A 22,532-nucleotide genomic window follows, 5' to 3' on the forward strand; every position below is an offset into this window, starting at 1 on the left:
GTTGGCAGCCTGGCGAGAGGGGGGCGGGACCCCCCGAGGAATATAGTCTACGGTTCGAGGAGGTTCTGCCTCTTTGCGTTCTGGGCCTGACACGGGCCGCTGTGTGTTACATGCTGCATTGTGTGCTTTGTTCAATAAACCAGTTAATGAAACTCTGGCTCTTGGTAAAACGCTACAATATGTTAGCTAACTGTATCTGGATGTGTTGCTAGGTTACGGGGATGCTGGCGAGACACGCCGCTCCGTCTGGCATCATGTTTTTGTTTGTTTTTATGTAATGTTCGTAATTTTATGTAATGTCATGTTTATTTTTTGTATTGGTTTGTCTAGTTAAATGTTTTCCCTATTTATTTACGCTATTTTTGATAGTTTTCGTGTTATTCTTAGTCCTTTTTACTCCTTATTCTTAGTCCTTTTTACTCCTAAGTCAGCTGATGTCGTTGACATTTGTCCATTGGGAGCTTGCTATGGCTAGCTTTTGCCCTAGCTGGGCATCGGACATCCTTCCATCTATCCGTGAGCGGTGCAGCACTTCACTGTCTGGTCGAGGGGATCTCTCGGGACAGCTGGACCTAGGCTACTCTGCGAAAGATCTGCCGGCCGCCGAGCTGTTGCTGACCTGCGAGCTGCCATGCCAACTGCAGACTAACTGGGCCTCTGACATCCTTCCATCCATCCGTGAACAGTGCACTTCACTGTCTGGTCGAGTGGATCTCTCGGGACAGCCGGACCTAGGCTCTACTCTGCGAAAGATATACCGTGCCCGCCGAGCTGTTGCTGACCTGCGAGCTGCCTTGCCAACTGCAAACTAACGTTAACGGTGAAGAGCTGCATTCTCACGGAGCAACAAAGTCGCTGTTAAGTCCACCGAATTGCGGATCTACACGATCGCTCGTACTTTGGACTGTGCTTCCACCATCTCCAGACTATGCCGCTCCGTCCGGCATTTTTTGTATTTGTTATTTTTTAAATGTATTTGTCTTGTCTTGATGTCATGGGTAGGCTACGCTGGCGACTACGCCGCTCCATCCGGCATCTTTTGTCTTGTTGTTATGTGTCTTGTTTGTGGAGCGCTTTGGATTGCACTATGTGCATGTTAAATGCGCTTTAAAAATAAATCTGACTTGACTCTGACTTGACTTGCTATCAGAGCAAGACGTTAGAGATTGTGCATGACATGCAGTGATGGCTCGTATAATAAAAAAAAAAAACGCTATTTAAGCACCGAAATGAGGCACCGAAATCCACGTTGTTATTCGATGCAGTTACTACCGTTTGTGTCAGCACCGGTGCCGAGTACTGTAAGAGTAAGAGTACTGAGTACTGTAAGAGTACTGAGTACTGTAAGAATACTGAGTACTGTAAGAGTATGAGTACTGTAAGAGTAAGAGTACTGAGCACTGTAAGTAAGAATACTGAGTACTGTAAGAGTACTGAGTACTGTAAGAATACTGAGTACTGTAAGAGTAAGAGTACTGAGTACTGTAAGAATACTGAGTACTGTAAGAGTAAGAGTACTGAGTACTGTAAGAGTAATAGTACTGAGTACTGTAAGAATACTGAGTACTGTAAGAGTAAGAGTACTGAGTACTGTAAGAGTAAGAGTACTGAGTACTGTAAGAGTACTGAGTACTGTAAGAACACTGAGTACTGAGTAAGAATACTGAGTACTGTAAGAGTAAGAGTACTGAGTACTGTAAGAGTAAAATTACTGAGTACTGTAAGAGTAAGAGTACTGAGTACTGTAAGAGCACTGAGTACTGTAAGAGTACTGAGTACTGTAAGAGTAAGAGTACTATATGCTTCGTTGCTTCTTCCCTAGCCTAGCAAAGCTAAAAGAAACAAATTGTTGGGCCTGTGACAGAATAGCCCAGGATTCTTATGAATCTTTGTTTTATTTGTAAGATCAGATCACACTACAGTTAACAGGAATTCCATGTAAGCTGTATATTGCAACAGTACAGATAGAGCTAGAACACTTCCAACTCTTTTCTACCTCATTGTTTTGTCTTTGGTCTTCCTCTCCACTTGTGCCAGACCAGACCAGACCAGGTGTTTGTCTATTTGGAAGCAAGAAAGGTGAAGAGTCAGTGTTCACATGTCCTGCCATGACCAGGGTTGCAGTCAGGGTACAGAGAAAATGGATCAATCTAGATAAAAACAAGAATGTGTCGTAAAAGAAAGCTTTCTTTGTTGTTTTGCCGGAGACATTGGCTGACCTTGAAAAGGCAATAGACATAGAAATCTTTCAGCTCGAAGAGAAAGCCATTACATCGCCACAGAGGCTGCCGTGTGAAACTTGGACCAGTTACAACAGGCAGCTTTCTTTTCTCTGTCCTTCACACACACACACACACACGCACACACACACACACACACACACACACACACACACACACCATTTATAAAATCTTGCAGATGTTTCATATAACCTCTATAAAAGAAACATAGACCCATTGGTGCCACATACTACATGTGTTCTAGTATTAAAGTCAGACCATGGTAATCACAGAATGCTATGTAAAAATAGCTGTAAATGATTTCTTGCTCTGTATGACTTTGAGATTGACAGTGATGTAGGCATGACATAGGTATATTTTATGCAAGAGACATAGAAGCCACTTTTGTTGACTAAACGCAAAGATGTCAATGACCTGTTAATGAAGTAAGCTTTACCTAAAACAACCACAGCAAAAAACAGGAACTCATCGCTCCTCTCTTACCTCTTTCTTTCAGTTCCTCCAATCCTATAGTCTTATTTTTGACTGACATCTAGGAGGCCAAATCCATAGTTTTGAGTTTCTCCTCAGACTAATATTATTAGGGAAATGTTAGAGGTCAATGCTGAATTGCTGTAGCTTTTTAGTTAATATAAAACAAAATAATTCCATTATCATTAAGAAGATTTTTAAAAAGAAAAAAGGGCCTCTGGATAACTGGTTTATTTTGGTGCATCATTAGATGGTATAGGAGTCTGCTCTTCCCGGCTCACTCTCTCAAGCCATAGGGGACTAAGACTGTGACCCACACATGTTGAGTACAGTAGCCTACACTGGCCACTACTGTTCCCGGCCTGAACCAAGACAGAAAAAGTCACACGTCCTAAGCGGATAGGGGTCCATATGAGATTTCTGTTGCAAAAGACAGTAGGAGAAATAAGGGTCAAGGATTACGGGCCTAAGCTTGTTTTGACCACAGATTGATGAGCACTCAAAATGAGTATAGATGGCGGCCAGGGGATTAGCGGCCCTTAAGCCAGGAAAAGGCAGATTCCAACCTGGTGGGATCTGTGGGCCTGCCGTGATTGTGCTGCAGCTTGACAGAGAGCTAACAGACTTAAGCAGTGGCTTGGACCATAGAGGACAGCCACACCGTTTCAAAGCTCTTGTTAGGAAATCTCTGATTGATAGGTCAATCCAAAGGTGCTACTGTATAAAAGACCTATAAGACCCATTATCCTTAAATTAGGATGGCAATAAGATAACATTGAGCAATAAAAAAAAGGGTGTCATGATCGGGCTATGGGCAACAGAAACTGAAATTCTATTCATGAGTTGAATGTATTTTTTTTTTTAGCATGGATCTTATTCCAACCCTGAAAGTACATTAGCATTGATTTCCTTATTGCTGCATCAATTTCCTCCTCTTCAGTATTGTCCAGTACTCTGAACCCCCCCCCCCCTCCTGGCAACAGGACAATAACGTTAGCTTTCCATATGTTTTGGCACAAGCCTCTGTGGCTACAGTGCTAGCGCAGGTGATATACGTAAAATAGATGGAGGAGATTATAGCGGTCACCTTGGGTTCACACTACATTCCTTTCACAATGAAAAGGGTCTTTGTTTCTTGGTGTGAACCTTTCAAATCGAGTGCCATTTATCTGATCTGAGGACGCACTCACAAATGAGTCATAAACAAAGATCTGATGCATGATGACGGGGCAGATCAAGTGTTGTCTGTACGCAGAGGCGCTACGCCTGGGCACCTGACACACTGTGGTCACCTGAGCCTGTGAGGTGAGCTGCGCGCCGTCAGACTGACACACACCTGGAGCGTCTGAGCAGGGGGACGAGCTGCGCTGAAACTCAAAACCTCCCCACTCCTGACTCACCGTGCCAGAGTGCTGGCAGGAGCTGTTGAGGCATTTCAATCTTGGCCGCCCAGTGCCTGTGGCTCCAGACCGATGCCTATCTGCACTGTTTATCCACCCTGACAGCAGAGACTCCATCCAACACACAGCACCAGCATTGCCCCTGAGCGCCTGTTTACAAAAGCTTGATGAGCCATCAGAGCGATGAAAGGAGTCCCTGAACAAAGAAACCAGGACTCTCTACATAATCTGAACTACACAATCAAGATAAGCTGTCTGTCATGGTTGTTAGATATCCTTTCTCTCACAAACTACCCCCTAAACACACCAACACACACAAAAACAAACAGGATACAAAAACACTAACAGAGACAATCTACAAGAACCGAGTTGAATGATTTCATTACACCTTTTTATTTATTAAAGAGAATTTCTTTACAACATACATTTAGTTGTGAATCATATGTTAAGGAAGTGGACAGCAAGAAAAACCTGGTGACAACAATATCTTACAATCTTACAAAAAAAATGAGGAACAAAGAAATCGTTCTGAGAACAAAAAACGATGCTTCAGTCAGACAGGCATGTGGGAAACTTGAGCTTGGACACATCATTTGAACAGAAAGGAACTCACAACACACAACACCTATGATTGTGAGCTTTCGCTACTTTGCTTTTAGCATAGGAAATGTTCTGGTGGCCCGAGTAGCAGTTTAAAACTTGTGTCCTAAGCCTGCTCTTGAATGAAGCCTTGGGCTAAGTCTAGCAGTGCGTAGCAAGGGCTGAGACACAAGAAGGCACACCACAGAGACCTATGGTCCACTAATGGTCATCCAGACACTAGGCAGAAACGCTGCACTATCTGACTACAGTGACCATCCCCCATGGTGAAATGAACATGCCTCTATCTAAAACGAGATGCTGCACTATACAGACTGAGGACTGAGCAAGCTCATCACTGAATGAGGTCAGAAACAGGCTTGCCCCTCACTTCACAAACGCTGCAGTTGACTAACTGAGGACTAGACGCCCCCTAAGTATATCAAAGATCCGTAATGCAGCCAATGGAGTCAATACATTTGATACACATTAATCTTTCTCTGTGAACAAAACACTTGCACATATGCATGCCTCGTGACAAAGGGAGATCAGCTTCATCAGAGGCTGAGTGAAGGACTTGAAATGAATGTAGGGGGGCTGGAGAATGGCGTGGAGAATTTACAACACCGTACTATAATTAACAACACTAACAATGTGCTGGTTTTCAATGGTGAAGAGAAGTGGTCAACACAACACTGGTCCAGGACAGGACTTATAGGATGAGACACGATTAAGTTCAAATACATAAGCCACAAACATACAGTAGAAAGATATTTTTTAAAAAGGGGATTTGATATTGTCATCTTGATATGATCTCAATGCTTTACTGTCACAGGAACCAGCCTGCCTTCATCTGTCTAGAAATTGGGTTTGATGGTATACATGAGGGCCTGGGGCGAGGGAGAGGGGACGGTGGGTCAGAGATATAGAAGAGCTGGGAGGAAAGACATACATTGTAATGGGACTCGTTTCTTGTGACTGTATTATGGTGGACCATACCTAACTCCAAGGCTAAGGCCTTTTCCAAAACAACACAAAACTCTGAATACAGCAGAAATGAGAAGGTTAAGAAAAACAACAGCAACACATTGTGCTACATAAAAAAAACAAAAAACACCATTAAAAAATATAAATAAATAAAAAAAAAAAACGTAAATGTGTCGACACTGTCTGAGTGGCCAAAATGAAAAGAGCAGAGCTGACTGGAGGGCATCATTGGCACAATCTGAAAGATGACCCACAGAGAGAGACCCCTACCCCTTTACCCCACCCACCCTAACCACCCACCCCACACCACTGTTATTCCAATGGGACCAGAGTTACAACAAGAACACCTACATTCTTTCACTGCTTTTTCTTTTTTAAACAAAGGGAATAATCATCATAAAAGCTACAAGGGAAAACAGTTAAAAGTAAGAAATGAAAATACAAAAGAAAAAGAAAACAAAGAAAAATCACTACTCAAGGAGTGTAAGGCACAAATTTACATGTGGAAGTGAAACACAAACAGGCTATTTAACAGACCGATCAGACGTCACTGGTAACAGGTTTGAGTAGTCAGGAGGGCATAAAATAATCCATGTCAAAAACGTCCTCAATAAGCTGAGTGCTTTCAACAGCATGGCGATGAGTCCAAACAACCACACGTTCTAGTTGTCGGAGTGTGTGTCTGCACTTGTGTGTATGGTTGTGGAAAGGGGAGGGGAGGACAAAAAATTCCTTTGCACTTTCACATGCAAAATATGAAGCCTTGTAACACAAAAAGGGCCAGTGGTCGTCTGGAAGTGAGGTCACTGAACTCTACAGGAAGTGAGGTCATAAACCTACTCCAGGCCATAAACCCGCTTCACTGATGGCCATCCAGGAAGTGAGAGTAAAGGATGGAGTTTAAAATTCTCCATTCTTATGATTTATTCATTTGTTTGACCATCCAAACATTGAGCAAACAGGTCCATGGCTGGTCTATCTCTGGCACAGTTAAATAAATATACACCCTCATACGCAAGGGGTCAGAGCTCTCTAATGTTCACTTTCGCAAAGGCCCCAAACAGAGTTAGCGGACGTCTTCTGACAACAACAATGGAAAAGACTTGAACTGGCTCCAGTTTAATGACTTTAAATAATTTTACACTTGATTAATTAAAATAATAATTAAAAAAACATCTCTTGAGCCTAAAAAGATTAAGTCTTTCTTTGAAAGCACTTATTAAAAATAAATACAACCAGTTATTAGTATTAACAGTCAGGTGTTATTCAGTAACCAGTACAGTAGAAAGATTTGAGACCTTCCTCAAGATGAACCCTTGATAGCTGCATCCAGTAGCTGTAACACTGACAAGTGAATTTCACAGTTCAGACTTTTTTGTTTTCATTTCTTTTTTATGGTGTAAACTCAAGGCTGTTGTTCCAGTCAGAACTTGCTTGTTGTGTCCCAAGTGCTAATCTGGGCCTCTGCCCCTTCACAAATATACAACTGCTCCTCACTCACCCTCTCTGGTGTGCTTTTGGCAGACTGATCACGGAGCAGAGAGCCCAGTCAAGTCACCGTGTCGACTCTGGGCTCGGTTCCCATGTGAACGTCATGGAGCGACTCTTCAATCCCACTGTTTGATGACATGATGAAGAGCGTTCCTGATGATTTCTTCAGTAGCATGTGTTGTGTCTCTCCTCCAGGAGCACCGGCGCAGTCTGCCCAGCCATGCCACACTTGTATTTATATATAGACATCTTTTTTTCTTTCTCTTTCAGAGAAGTGCTGCTTTTTACTGTACAACAATGTACAAAGTCAATAGGTTTTTTTTGTTAGAGTGCGTGTTCCCTGTTTTGCCTCTGTTGCTTTTGATTCTGTTTTTTTTTCTCCAGAGAGTGTCGCAGGGGTGAGCGAGCAGGAGGAGGGACGAGAGGACGTGGACGGCGAGGAGGTCGAGCAGAGCAGCCACGGCCATTATGTGTACGAGTCACTGCTGGGGGATTTGACTCGGGAGGAGGCGAGGGAGGCCGGGGAGGGCTTGGGCGGCACGTCGGGCTTGAAGAGCCGGGCTCCGCAGCGGGGCAGCGAGCCGTAGGACCCCCCCGCCCGCGACAGCGTGGTCATGAGGATGGAGTCCACGCGCTGGGGCGCCGGGGGAGGGGTCTCCACGCGGGAGAAGCTGTGGTTGCGAGCCAGGTGCGAGGAGTTGGAGGAGTTGGTGTTGTGGCGCTTGAGCGCGGCCGAGGCCTTGAGGGCGTAGCCGCGGCGCTGCTCGTGCCCGTGCACCTCCAGACGCTTGCCCATCTGCGGGACGGAGGGTGGCGGCACGCTGAGTGAGGCCTCGCGCTGGGGCACACGTGGCGGCAGCAGCATGCCCATGCTCACGCCCCCCTCGCCGTCCTCCACCAGCGTCAGGCCGCTTGGGCACGGGCTCTTCATGGTCTTGTACTCCAGCGTGGCGCCCTGGTCATCCATGGGGCCGCCGGGCTGCTCCACGTACTCGTGCTGGTAGGCCTGCATCTGGTGCTGGGGCAGGGGCAGCACCACCACGCTGGAGATGTGGCCGGGGGAGGAGCGCAGGGGCAGGTCGGTGGGGATGAGGGTGGGGGAGCCCAGGCCGCCCAGGTCCTTGGCGCAGGCGTTGATGAGGTTCTGGTTGCGCTCCCACTCGCGGCTCCCCCTGCTGGGCTTGCGGCGCGGCTGCATGGGCGTGGCCTCCGGCGTGGGGAGGGCCGACAGGTCCAGGTGCTGGTCGGCCTTGATGAGCATCTTGCCGTTGGCCGACGTGAGGCGGCCGTTGTGCATGAGCGGCGTGAGGATGGCCTCGGCGGCGCGCGGGTCCTTGGAGCTGCCGCCCGTCTCGAAGAGCCCCGTCAGCTTGGTGACGCTGTTCATGGAGCCGCGGCGGGAGTGCGGGAGCTCCTTGTCGTGGCGCGAGGACGTCTCAAAGTGGCGCCGCCGCTGGTCACACACGCAGTAGACCACCAGGCCCGAGAAGACGGCGCCCATCACGAAGGCCAGGATCACCGCGATGGCCAGCAGGGTCACCGGCACCATCTGATCCCGCTCCTTCTGGTAGCTCTCACGGATCACACCTGCCAAAACAACAAACACACCTTTAGACATCCACCAGCAGTAAAGAACATCTGCTGGGAAAAAAAATAAATAAAAATACATACATATTTTTTATAAACAAAATAAAATAAAATAAAATATAAGCTCTCATAATTTAGAAATAAGTCACATACACACACACGCATGCTTTGGTGAAAGATTAAATTGCTACGCCATCAGTTGACAGGAAAAAGCAGTGCTGGGGTAAGGACACATTAGTCCAGAACAGCTTGACTGGGACTAAATGCAACACCTCTGAATAAGGAAGTTTGCTAAATAAATATGCACAATGCAAACCTTCTTGCTCAGATACAACTTTTCTTTTGTCAGAACATTGTTCTTCTAAGTAAATTTACCCTTTCAATAACACTGATTTCATTGAATTTGATGTAGAAAGTCACCCCAAACAGAATCAATCTGATGAAAAAAATGTAATTTATTGTTTGCAGAATATTTGGTTTTAGCCTCGTATTAGAACATTGCAGAGAATGGGAGCAGAGTACACGATCATTATAAATCTGCGTCTGAGCTAGCTTTCTAAATATTAGAAAAACTACATATACAGTATATGAAATAGACCATTATTATTAGAAAAAGAGCTGACCATAAACCCTGACCTACAAGAGCATGCAGTGCTTTGCCTAATTGATTGCACTGGTGCAGAAGAGAGAGCTACCGAGAGGGTGGAGGGGACGGAGCGGTCAGAGAGGAGCTCACGTGGACACTGACCGCATTCAGAGAGGATTTATCATCTCTGGGACCACATTATGCTGATGGCTCCCACTGTGGGCAAACTACTGGACACCCTCAGCTGTGCCGCACAGACCCTCACTCCACAGCAGGCTAGTGCGTTTGAACCCAATGCTCCACGCTTCACATAGACAAAACAGACTTCTCATGGAAGGACGACGACTTGGGCCCTGTGCTGCGTCTGTCCGCCTTCTCTGTCGGCTGTTGAGTGCAGTCTTGCCACGTCCCACTCCCCACTCCTTTTTCTGGGAAGAGCGTCTGTCTCACCAGTGGAAGTGTCAGGCTTTTAGGAGGCGGTGGGGAGAGAGTCTTATCTGCAGTGGAGATGCTGCTGGGGTGACAGGCTGCTCTGCAAGGCCTCAGAAGGCACCAATCTGCTGGAGTTCCATGCGTCTGCTTTTTCTCTGCTGATGCACACATCAGCTCAAAGCTCCTTTCTTTCTTTCCCCTGTTTTTTTGCTCTGCCCTCATTTTTCTCAGCAAAACTTTTCTCCCTGCCTGATATACTATTTGATGTCTTGTACAGTTGTTGTTTTTTTCACACAGTGCCTCTTACTCGCTCACTCCTTTCCCTTTCCATGGTAGAATCGTACATTCTAATTTCAAATTGTGGTTTCTTCACAACTTATTCTCTTTTTTTATTCCTACTTTGAAATTACAGCCGACTATGGAAAGTTGAGGGATTAAAGTTTTGAGTCAGATATAAATTGAACGCTGTGGGGAATTACATTCTTCAGGCGGTAGCCTGGGTGCCATCCTACCAAAGGTTCAGCCGGCGGAGAGCATGAAAAAAGCCTGACATCATGATTTAGTATTAGCCATGTGATCCTAGTTAATCCTTTTCTTTTGACCTTTTCTGGGGCTGTTCAGTATCATGCTCCTTTGCCTTTTTCTCGTCTGCTTTAAGTGAAGGGAAAGTGAGACCTTCTGACTTCTGAGCCGAAGAGAGAAATGAACAGAAGATAATGTTCTGCTGTATGTAGCCTGGATTTTAAGAGGCTCACAGTCAAATAGTTTAGAAGACTTTGAGTTGTTACTTTTTTCTGTTCTTTTCAGAATAGTTTTATCCTTTTTATTTTTCTCATCACGTGGCCTTATTTGCAGCTTACAGAATGAAAACAGAGTGTGCAGAATGAAACGGAACAGTACCATCTGGGTTTGTGCAGATACAAGCTACATCAGTATTCTTTGTCTGGATAACTGAAGAATTATAGAACAGCGCTTTCTGAACAAAATATATATTTTTTAAATGACTTTAATATCATTACCATACATAACTTCTGAATGTCAGTAGATAGCAAAATTTGGACAACAAAAAAAATTACACTTGGCAAATGTCCCACTTTCAGCTGATGAGAAACGAATAGTGAAAACACAGTCTGACTAGACTGCGGTCTATCAAAACACAACAACCCTTAACTTTGACTGAATAATATATAATATTCTATTTGGAAGAATTCAATTTTGATCCAATCTACTTGAATCTACATGGAGTCATATTGAGTGCTGCCTACTGTATGCAGGGATAACAAGGGTTCTTATCCTCTTCCCACATAATAAAGAACCTTTTTCAAGGGGCGTAGTTTCCTTCACATAGGAGTTTCCTGTCAGAGGGACAGACTAAAATGCCTTGAAGGCCCCAGCAGACCTTTGAAGATCCCTCATCTTTCATGTAGAAAGTCAATTGTTTCACGTTGTAACTTCAAAGAGGGCACGGCCATAAAAAGACTAGCTAGACCTCCAGATGAAGGATTGGCGGTCATATGCACACAGGTCAGGGAGACCTTCTTTACTTAACAAGCAAGCTCAGAAGGAGACGTCTCTCCCTCTTTTACCAGCTTTATTGCTCTGGGGGTCCGTGGCTGTTCTTGAGACCGAGGCTAGCCAGTGGTGTTTGCAGCAACATGTAGCCTTGCATGGCATTTATAAAACAGCCAAGGGAATATGAGTGGAATGTGTTCCCCTATCTGTCTGTGCTTAGAAACTTTGCAGTTCATCTGAATTTCATGAAGCGTCATTCCACTTGTCACACAGACCATCTCTTCTTTTTAGATGAACGCTTAACTGCAAACACACACACACGCACACACATAGAATTCCTAAATACATAAATCCTCACCTTGAGATGGTAAAGGTAGACACTATTATGCTGTGTGGAAGTGTAGTGGGAATACAACCCTGACCTAAAAACACATTAAGGGACACACACACACACACACCCAGCCAGCCCTTCCCACTTGCCCGCAACAGCCCCCCAAATCTGTGTGTGGCAGTTTGTGGTTTGTGCCTGGCTACACTGGCAGCTTTGTCTGCGGGAGACTTCAAAGCACTCATTACTTCCCAGCCAGGCCTTTCAAGTGCAGCTAACCTCTGCCAGCATCCATTAGGGCTCTGGGCATTGTTTAAAGGGGATGGAAGAAAAAGATAAAAATGTTATCGGAGAGGGACATGTCTGGGGGTATGTGTATGTTTGTGTGTGAGTGTGTGTGAGTGTGTGTCTGTAAGAGAGTGAGAGAGTGAGAGAGTGAGTGTGTGTATGTGCACATGCAGGAAAGACCAGAAACAGAATAATGACTGATGTGCGTGAATAATCACACAGGGCTGCATATACATCACATTGTGTTTCTGCTCTCAAAGCCTTCCACTCTGAAGTGCAGCACTAACAGCCAAGTGCAAAGCCTCTCTGAGGAGATTGATGAGGAAACAGGTCACACCCCTTTCTCCCCTGCTGAAAAAAACAGCCTGACCAGCTAAAAGTGGTTTGCTGGTTGACCAGCTTGTTAACCAGCTTGTTTGACCACCCTATGATGGTTGACCTGCTAGACCAGCAAAACTCTTGCGAAAACATACCTTCAGCTGGTTTTCCCAGCTTATGATGGTAATTCAGCTGGTTTTGCTTGTCGTACCACCTCAAGCTGGTCATTTTAGCTGGTGAATGACTTTTGGACAGACAAGCAAAGAGAGCAGAGCCCAGTGGAATGTTCCAGAGCATTCCTGGAGCGTTCATAATGGGAGGATCAGGGCTACACATTTGCGTGGGCTTGTACAGACTGCCAGGGAGATGGTAGACAAAGAGATGAGACGGTGAATAATGAAGGAGCTTTTCTCATGGAGCTCACACTAACAGCTCTGCTTTCTCATGGAGCTCACACTAACGGCTCTGCTCTGCTTTCTCATGGAGCTCACACTAACGGCTCTGCTCTGCTTTCTCATGGAGCTCACACTAACTGCTCTGCTCTGCTTTCTCATGGAGCTCACACTAACTGCTCTGCTCTGCTTTCTCATGGAGCTCACACTAACGGCTCTGCTCTGCAGCTCTTAACCCACACGCTTTCATTAATTTATGACATGACATTTGGCACTCATTCTCTGATGCGCTGCCCCTTAGTGTGCACCAGAAAGATGGTGCTTCAACTGGTGACCAGTCTCACAGAAGGTGTGTGTGCGTGTGTGTGTGTGTGTGTGTGTGTGTGTGTGTGTGTGTGTGTGTGAGAGAAAGATGGAAAGAGTGTGTGAGAGAGGGAGTCCGTGTGATTGTTTTTGTGTGTGTGGTGTGCACGCGCGTGACTAAGTGTCCCAGTTCCACCATTTAGTGTGATCCATCCACAGCCTCGTGATTGAGGTCACGTATGTGAATGTGGGAGAAGCGTGGATGAGGGTGGTTGGATTATGAGAGGGGGGTGCGCGCGGCGTTATGGCACAGAGTGCTTCATTCTCACTTAAGATGGATTTGCATTTCACACCCATCCCCAACATCCCTCAGACAGCGGGCAGAGAGTGTGTGTGCCCAATGAGACGGCACTAACACAGCTACGACTCATCCTCCATAACCAGTCAGAAACATTTCACCAGCCCACTGGGCGCAATCTCCACCAGCATTATGGCCAGGCACAAAACAACAACCACACACACACACACACACACACACACACACACACACGCACACACACCATATGTTCCAGTGCAAGCTAGTCGTAATGTGCACTGAAAGGTGAAATGAGGGCAAAGGTTAGGGGGTGAGGTCTGAATGCTCTTTTGTTGCACTGGGAGCAACAAACACTATAGCGGGATGATCCACAGGAGAGTTTCCAGCTGTTTAACTCGGGCTTAACAGACCAGAAGACCCTGAAGAGAGTCAGCCACAGACCTTGCTGTCATTTTGACAACCCCACAATGATGCTGTCAGGCTGCCGCTCAACTCCCAGACTTCTAAAAGACTCCCACAAGGTTATAAAAAAAGAGATGAAATTTGCCGTGAAGTCAAAAGTAACTGCATGGATTAGCAAGCGTAACGGAGCCATTAATTAAAATCTCATTATCAAACTCTCACTATGGGCTCTCCAGCTATGGCCAAGAACATTAAGGGGAACAAAGCCTGTGCCACCCCTCCGAGTGGCGCGGATGACCCTGTAGGAGCGGCTATCTGATAGGACTCTCTGCTAAATGCTCCCTGTGACCAGTTTTACATCAAAGCCATGCAGGACAGGAGCTCAAATCTCCGTTTGTAACTCCCCCATACTGTATGCTGGCGGCCCATAAAGCACCGGCCTCACTGGGTGTCCTCAGGCACCTGCACTTACTGTCAGCCACACAGCCCTGAGTTACCCATGAATCCTCAGCCAGGATAGAGCACAGAACAATGCAGACCCAGCAGACCAGAGAGATGGAGAGACAGAACGAGTGAGAGAGAGCGAGAGAGAGAGAGAGAGAGAGAAAGAAATGAAGAGAAAGAGAGAGCTAGCGTGTTAAGAGCGAGGGAGGGAGAGGTGGGATAACGTCCACCCCTGCCCATCTCTCCCTCTTTTGGCTGCTCTATCTCTCTCTTTCTTCACATTTCTTTTGTAATTGAACCTATAAATAAGAGACACAAACACAGATGTGTACAGGCTGGAAAGGAAGGGCCAGGGTTGGGGGTATGGGGGGGGTGGGGGTAACACAATTCAGTTCTGAGACACGCGCGAGCGCTGGAGAGGGGGTTAGAGATATGGCCTCCATTCCAGGGAGGAGAGGGGCTAGAGAGGATGCTCCATAAAGTATGGTTAGTAATTCACTTGCACTACACACAGTAAAGGTACAGCCTTGGAACGTTCCATCTGTGAAGATGAAAGGGTCTGGAGGAGGAGAAGGAGGCTTGTCACAATGGCAGCAGATGGTGATGGGAGGTGGAATGAGCAGGGGGGAGGGTTAGAGAGGTGCAATCTCACACTGAGAGATGGAGCAGAGACACAACACAAGAAGAACACAAGCCCCCAATGTACTGCAAAAAAAATAAAATAAGGAATCAGGCCCAGCAGCACACGCACATGCATGCACATGTCCCTCTCTTTCCCTCTGTCTCAGTCACAGCATCGCACGCATACAGTATGTGCATGCAATTAGACACATGCACGCAAGTAGACACATACACAGGCCTACAATATACACACTCGCTCTTAATGTCTGGGGATGTAGCAATGGCCAAACCATCCACCCTTGACAAATGCAGTACTGCAATCAAATTCACCATGTTGCACATACTGTTGTCCTTATGCTCCAGTGTGTGACTGCAGTGTTGCCACTCAGCTTCACAAACAGCACGGAACCAGATCCAATCTGAGCCGTCAGGAAGCATTTGACTCTGCGCTGTTTTAAGCCTCAATAAAGCAAGGAAGTCCCTAAAAAGGACGTGTAAACCACTAACAATCAATTAAAGGGTTTACACTAAGGTTCACACCCACTATGCCTACGCTCTCATTTTTCTCTCGCTCTCTCTCTTTCTCACCCACTCATTTATTTTCTCTCACTCATTCTCTCTCTCTCACTCACTTAGGCACCCGGGTTCTCTCGCTGAATTGATCACTAATTCATTCACTCTGTTTTTTTTCCAGTACATTGTTGACAAACTCCAGCAAGCAGATCAACAGGGCAAAACACGAGGGTCAAACAAGAGCAGAGGAAATGAGCAGAGGAGGGGTGGAGATCCGCCCGGAGAGGAGAGGATGGAGCAGGCAGAGGGCTGAGAGACTGGCAAAGCCAACAGGAAGGGAGGGGAAGGGAAGACAAAAGACTGGAGAAAAGAGAGAACATGAGAGAGGAAGAAGATGAGGAGAAAAGAGGAGGGAAAAGAGGAAAGGGAGACAAGGAGACCATGGAAAGAACAGAAGAGAGAGAGTGAGGGAGAAGAGAGAGGCTCAGAAGCGAATGCTTGGTGGGTGAGTCCATGAGAGTGCCGTTAGCTGACGCAACAGAAAAGCAGAACGCTGCAAACAAGGAGTAGAGGTGTGAGAAGCAGCACAGGTGTGCAGCACAGGTGTGCTATCAGCAGAGCAGTGGCCCATACAGCTGCTCCCCCGCAGCCATGCAACACAGCAACACACACAGCAACACAGACAACATGAGACAAAGCACCAGTCCACACACACACACACAGCAGAGTGCCAGAGCTCAGAGCTCTCTAAAAACTGTGAACTGAAAACTGAAAACAAGCGGCATGTCAGAGTAAAAGGAACATAAAGTCAAACACAGGAAATAAACAGAAGGCCAAAAAGAAGCTGCTGTTTTGTCATGTGGGCCAGTTGCCTGTGCCGGTGCAACGCTGGGGACTGCCACAGACACAGGCAAGCAGCACTGTGAAGCCTCACGCATTAACAACCTCTGCCACCATTGTGTCTGTCCAGTTCATGGGTCCATGTGCTTCCAGTGACCAGACACGCTCCCCACTGCTGCTCCACCACACACATCGGCTCACCCACTGACCCATCTATCTGTCCATCTATCCGTCCAGCCATCTATCCGTCCACCCATCTATCCGTCCACCCATCTATCCGTGATAGTGAGGCAGCTGAGCTGCCAATAGCTTAGAGGGTCATTGTCTCCTTGTGCAGACCCTCTAAACACTGTGCTGTTATTTACATGCTAACAGTATTAGTCTCCCATTAACATACAGATCACCCACCTTATTGACTGATGATCAATATCAGCTTAGGCTGCTGTTCTCCCTATTGACTTAGGCTAACGATGTGTTTCTCGATGACATGGAAGCAGGTTTAATGGAATCTCTAATGGTTATCCTCCTTTTATACATGCTCGAGGTCACTTTCTGAGCGATGAAGATTTGTTTCATTCAAGGGTCTTTGTACAGCAAGGCTAAGATGCGACCTTGAGATGGCAAGAGTGACCATAGAGCTAAAGGGGAAAAAACGAACAGGGTATTCAATGTCATCGTTGTGACCGTGTTGGTGATTAAATTGCGGAGACCGCCTTCTGCCGAAATAACCGCAGCAGCCATCTTCCTCGCTCGGACAGTAACAGCCCCAATATTATCCCGTCCCAGAGGACATTACAGACTGGTGTTTAATAAATCTCCCACGTTCGTGTTGCTGAGGACCAATTTGTTTGCATTTGTGGCGACAGCAGCGAGCGGGGGAGGCGGGGTTTGCGTGCTGGTCAGCTGGCGGCAGGGGCACCAGTAAATCTCGGACAGGCTAATGGACTCCTCCATTCCAAGGCTTACCGCTGGCGTCCTGCTGCGTCTGCGAGGGCACTGCCATGTAGGGGTCCGTCTTATCGCGCACGGGCTCCTCCGCTTTGACCATCCCCCCACGGCCCAGAGGTCCAGCGGCTGGGGCCAAGGCCGTGGTGAGCAGGGGGGAGGTGGGGGCGCCTGCTGGACACAATACATGTTACACACACTCGGTCACATACACTCGGTCACACACACACACACACACTCTCGCATACACACTCTTCACATACCTATTTCTATCATGTAATGTTCCAATATGCACAGTCTACTTCAAAGGGTGGCTGCTCACTGAGCTCCATGTAGCTAAGGAGGAAGTGCATTTCAGTGGCTCTTATTTCTAGTTTCAAAGGGACAACAATGGCAAGCAGCTACTGCAGCTCTGTCTGGTAGAGAGATTCTCTCTCAGTCTCGCTCTCTCTCTGTGCACCACTCTTGAGTTCAGGACTCAAAGGATGCTGGGAGAATGTAGGCTTTTGTCTTTTCAGCTGAAGTGCTATGGATAGGGGTAAATCTGTTGGTCGTCTATTTGCCCATGAGATGAAAGAGACAGCTTTGATTTGCTCCACTTGTCATAAATGCATATTCCACCAGCCCATTTCTCTTTTCTCTTGGTAGGTCTCTGTAGATCTTTATCTGCAATGCCCACATCTAGATAGATAGATACATAGATAGATAGATAGATAGATACTTTATTCATCCCGAGGGAAATTTTAGATCTAACCTAGAAATCTAACCTACCCCTGGGTCTCGTCTATGCGTGTGTGTGCTTAGTGTGCTTTGCTAATTCTCTTGCCAGGAATATGACTCAGAAAGAAAGAAGCTTACACTGTAAGGTCAAAGTCAGTGGAGATGGTTTGAAAACCACACATGATGACCGACAATGTGTGGTCCACAGTATGACCGCTAACTATGGCAGAGATGACGACAGTACTGTACAAATCAGATAAATACGAAATCGTTTTTGAGCTCATTAATACCTGAAGTTGAGTGAAGATAAAAAGCGATTAAAATGGTAGTGAGTAGCATACTGAGAAGAGCCTTGAGTGTTTTAACTCCGCTCTGCTCTCCCCTGATAACAAATGGATAATGAATGTGACAGCAAGCTCATGTCCTCAGGAATCTGGCACACATGTGTTTTTGATGACAGCCAGACATCGTGTGTGACCTACTTCCACCTGCCGGCTTCTTTCCTCTCCATCCCATAACGCCCCCCAAAACCCCCGCCCCCCACACTCCCGTCAAGATCCCCCAGCACTGTAATTAACACCTAGAGTCATCATCTGGTGGCCACAGTAGCTGGGAGATGAAAAAAGGCTCTGGTGTGAGGGAGGCACATTTGTGGCTGCAGCTGCCTCCAGTGCACTTGGCCTGACAGCGTTACCCCCCAGTCCCCCCCCCCCCCCCCCCCGTCACCCCCAGCCTCCGTGCCACCATCATTAAAATGATTTATTTAACAATGAGCCGCAGGCGGAGAGATTAGTGTGACAGAGCTATTTTATAATTCATCCTCAGTAGCCAAAGGGACGCTGGGCTCTGCCTCTTGACACACATACAGAGGGAGCACAGCCGTGTGGAGCGCCTATGATGATAATCACACAAGTCTGAAAACCCCTCCAAAGCGCCATCCTCCTAGTCCTTTTTACAAGTTAAATAGAAACAGAGAAAGAGAGGGCTGGGCCTGTCAGATGATGTGAGTTGCATAAATGGTGAATCAGAGAGAGAGAGAGAGAGAGAGAGAGAGAGGAGAATGGGAGAGGAAAAGCGAAAGGGAAGGAGAGAGAGAAAAGGAGGGGAGAGAAAAGGGGGGAGGAGGAGAGGGGGAGGATTGAGGTGACCAGGTGTGAAGAAAATGTATGAAGAACTGTTCACTTCCTGTATCTCTCTCCACAGGTTGATTTTGATGCCCAGTGTCTTACACTGGTTTCCCATATCAGCAGGTTTCATGATTAAGGTGCACAGTGCACATCATATCATATCATATCCATGTTCTTCCCTATGTTCACCTTAATGTGTTTTATGCAAGGGCTGGGCCTGCCTCTGGTGCGTGCAATGTGTAAAACTCTATTTTCCAAACACGTTTATGCTCTGTTCAGTGTCTGAGACAGTCAGGCAGCCAAATGCACCACTTGAATGCCTTCCAACACGGCCGAAATGACTGATGACTCGACATTAAATCAATCTGTTTATACAAAACCAACAGCTTTATCACAAGAACTAATCCAGAATAAATGGCATCCATTGAGTCCATTTGGAATGTAAACACTATACATTTGCACTCAAGCCCGATCACAGTGTGTGGGAGTTGGTGCGGGCTGAGAGAAAAACAGACAGAGAGAGAGAGAGAGAGAGAGGGAGAGAGAGAGAGAGGCAGGGGGGAAGAGAAACTGAGTGTGAGGGAGAGAATCTGAGAGATGTGGATAAGAGATTAAAAGGCGAAATGCACCTGAGGAGGATAAAGCAAGTGGAGTGGAAATCTCTGAGTGTTTGACCCTCTGCCACAAGGTCATTACAAATTCTCTAGTGTGAGATTCTCCAGCTCAGAAAGGCATCAGTCAGATGGGTTTAGCACAGCACCCTGCTCATCAGATGGGTTTAGCACAGCACCCTGCACATCAGATGGCATGATGGAGCTTGTGCTTGTTTGTGTGAAGTGGTTAGCCTGGGTTTCCCCATGCTGCTTTACCCGCGCCACTTCATTCACGCTGCTAGGCAGCCTGGATTCCATTGACCAAGTTTTCACCTCAACGAAGGAACCAATCACAGAACGGAGGGGGGGCAGCAAGACGATGGTGACACACCGAAGCGGTTATGAGCTACGTACAGATGCATTTCATAGACATTCGTAGCACCCAATAAACGGCTCTGGCCGTCTCGAATACGAGAAAATGCATGTATGCATGTGTAGTTCCCAGACCCCATCTCAATGAGATGAGGTCTGGCGTTAGCCAGGCTATGAAGTGGTATGCTTTGATATTTGTATCCAACTGCATTAGAGTTAATGTTTTAAGAGAGCTGTGTGTGTGTGTGTGTGTGTGTGTCTGTGTCTGTGTGTGTGTGTGTGTGTTGCTGCTGAAGCCTATTATTCAGCATGTGTGTCCTGAATAATCAGCTAAAGGTGTCCAGGGTGCTGGTCACTGCTCAACTTCAATCAACACCCCCCTCTCCCACCTCTGCTCCTGTCATTCGGCCCAGGACCCCCCAGCCTCAGATTTAAGTGCCACCTTATTATCCTTTATAGCAGCCGGCCAATTAGGGAAGGGAAAGGTCACTGCCCATCAATATGACCACACTGAGGGTCAGCCGGGGGTGGGGTGGGGGGCTGTATAGTAAAAGGAGGCTTGAAGAGCCTGGGACTTACTATAGCACACAACAGCACAGTCTATTTGCTAAAACACAATCACTATCACACACTAACACAGTTACACATACTCCACGCTACTGAGGAAAACTTAAGAAAGACTGACCATGGAAAAACTTGGATGTCATGTCATAACCAAGACGATTGGAATGAAAGGCTTTACGAAAGAAAAACAATAGATGATTGTGTTACAGAGCAGAACAAAACAGGAGGAGGAAGAGAAAAAGAAGAGGAAGAAGAAGAAGAGGAATTAGGAGAAGACTATTTCTGTAGATACTTACCATTCAGGGCCACAAAAGAGTCTAGAAAAGAGGGGAAATAAAAGGTTAGCATCCTAACATGTCACAACTTTTCCATTTTCAACTGTGCACCTGTACATTTGTGAGTGGAAAGTGTGTGTGCTAGACTGTGTTTCTCCTTCTGAGGCTTTCTGTCTTGTTGACATTCTTCCATAGCCGTCTTCTCACCCTTATTCAGTTTCATCAGCCTCACTATTTTCCTCTTAAATGACCTCTCTCTTTCTTCCTACACGCAGTATGCATAGATGAACTCTCTCCCTCTGTGTGTGTGTGTGTGTGTGTGTGTGTGTGTGTCAGAAGGCTGTGCTTACTTTGGCAGTCTCCCAGTCCATCTGTGTTTCCCTGCTCCACGTCCTGCTCAAACGCCCATCTGCACAACACACACAGACGTCATGGTCAGAGTAGACAGACACACACACACACACACACACACACACACACACACACACACACACACACACACACACACACACACACATACACACACACACAGTCAAAGACAAGCTATCCTTATCTGTACCAGGATGAGCAGTATAGAAGAACTAGATAATAAACCCTGCCTTGCCCACTTGCCCATTCTCCCAAAGTGTCACACAGAACACACACACACAGTCACACACACACACACAGAACACACACACACACAGTCACGGACACACACATGACACACACACAGTCACACACACTCTCTTCTGTTTCTCTTACATTCTTGTGCACACAAACAGCCTGTATCTGTCAGGAACAACTTTTTAGACAAAAGCCAAATGTAATGCTCTATATCTATATTATTTCTCTCTTTTTCTTCCACTCTCTGCCCCCCCCCCACCCCTCCTCTCTCTCACACACACATACACACACACACAGGGCCATGGAGCTGATTTCTGATCAGCTACCGTGTGCCTCAAACCACCGAACAAGCAGAGCAAAAATCCCCCCAGTCATGGCTCACAGAGCACAGAACTTTACACTTTACAAGTCAAGACGGGATCGCACACAGCAGGCTATTTACACACATAGATTGGCTCAGCTCCTTCCAAGCCTGTGCACACACACACACACACACACACACACACACACACACACACACACACACACACACACACACACGCTGCACACACGCTACACACACGCTACACACACACACACACATACACACACGCTACACACAAAGCTCATCTTGCAAACAATGTGTTTGCCGGGCAGCAGGGGCAGTTCAGGCTAGCCAGTCCTGAAGGACCTGAGGAGTGTGCACTGAGTCGGAACCATCTAGAAGGTAATCTGTCCAACTGCAGGCCGTGACAGCAGCAGCTCACCAGGGGAGCCAATAACATCTCCTGACCCTCATGCACACACACACACACACATACACACACACACACACACACACACCTCAGCACAGTTCAACTCAGGTACCAGGGTCAGCTCAAACTCCCTACCCCATCTCCACAAAAGATACACACACACACACACACACACATGCGCACACACGCTCGCACACACACACACACAATCTTTTTTCTGAACATAGTGTTTGAGTTGTGGAGAAACAGTACAAGACTGAGCTGTGTTGTGTGCTAATGAGAGTGGGAGTAATGAGAGGAGAGATTAGAAACTCTCACTCCTGACCAACTCAGAGTCTGGAAAAGGGCAATTTGAGCCTGTGTGTGTGTCTCTTAGCATGTGTGTGTGTGTGTGTGTGTGTATGGATGTGTAAATTCATACATTTGACATTTGTATGTTTGTGCCTCAGAGAATGTGTGTGTGAGGCTCTAAGCACACACAAGTGTACTGCATGTACTTCAGCTTGTGTGAGCGGGAGTCAGTTTGTGTCTGTATGTGTGTGTCCA

At 46.7% G+C, this 22,532-nt stretch overlaps 1 protein-coding gene across 4 annotated transcripts in view; it reads right to left on the reverse strand.

The window, feature by feature from the left end:
- Positions 1–4,480: 4,480 nt before the first annotated feature.
- The window catches only part of sema6a (sema domain, transmembrane domain (TM), and cytoplasmic domain, (semaphorin) 6A), a 70,913-nt gene continuing 52,861 nt past the window's right edge, over positions 4,481–22,532 (reverse strand). For 2 of the 4 annotated variants that reach the window (XM_076271210.1, XM_076271208.1), the window contains exons 16-19: positions 20,997–21,055; positions 20,668–20,688; positions 17,017–17,169; positions 4,481–8,755 (exon numbers count right to left, since the gene is read on the reverse strand). In XM_076271210.1, coding sequence (XP_076127325.1) covers positions 7,635–8,755; positions 17,017–17,169; positions 20,668–20,688; positions 20,997–21,055 — 1,354 coding nt within the window. In that variant the 3' untranslated portion in view covers positions 4,481–7,634. The remainder of the gene's footprint in view (positions 8,756–17,016; positions 17,170–20,667; positions 20,689–20,996; positions 21,056–22,532) is intronic. The other 2 variants (XM_076271209.1, XM_076271211.1) reach the window with 2 other exon arrangements.

This window comes from Alosa pseudoharengus, unplaced genomic scaffold, assembly GCF_046254945.1.
Source record: "Alosa pseudoharengus isolate Yale_2024_CS ecotype anadromous, Long Island Sound unplaced genomic scaffold, YU_APseudo_1.1 YU_APseudo_1.1_scf_6, whole genome shotgun sequence".
Taxonomy (NCBI): domain Eukaryota; kingdom Metazoa; phylum Chordata; class Actinopteri; order Clupeiformes; family Clupeidae; genus Alosa; species Alosa pseudoharengus.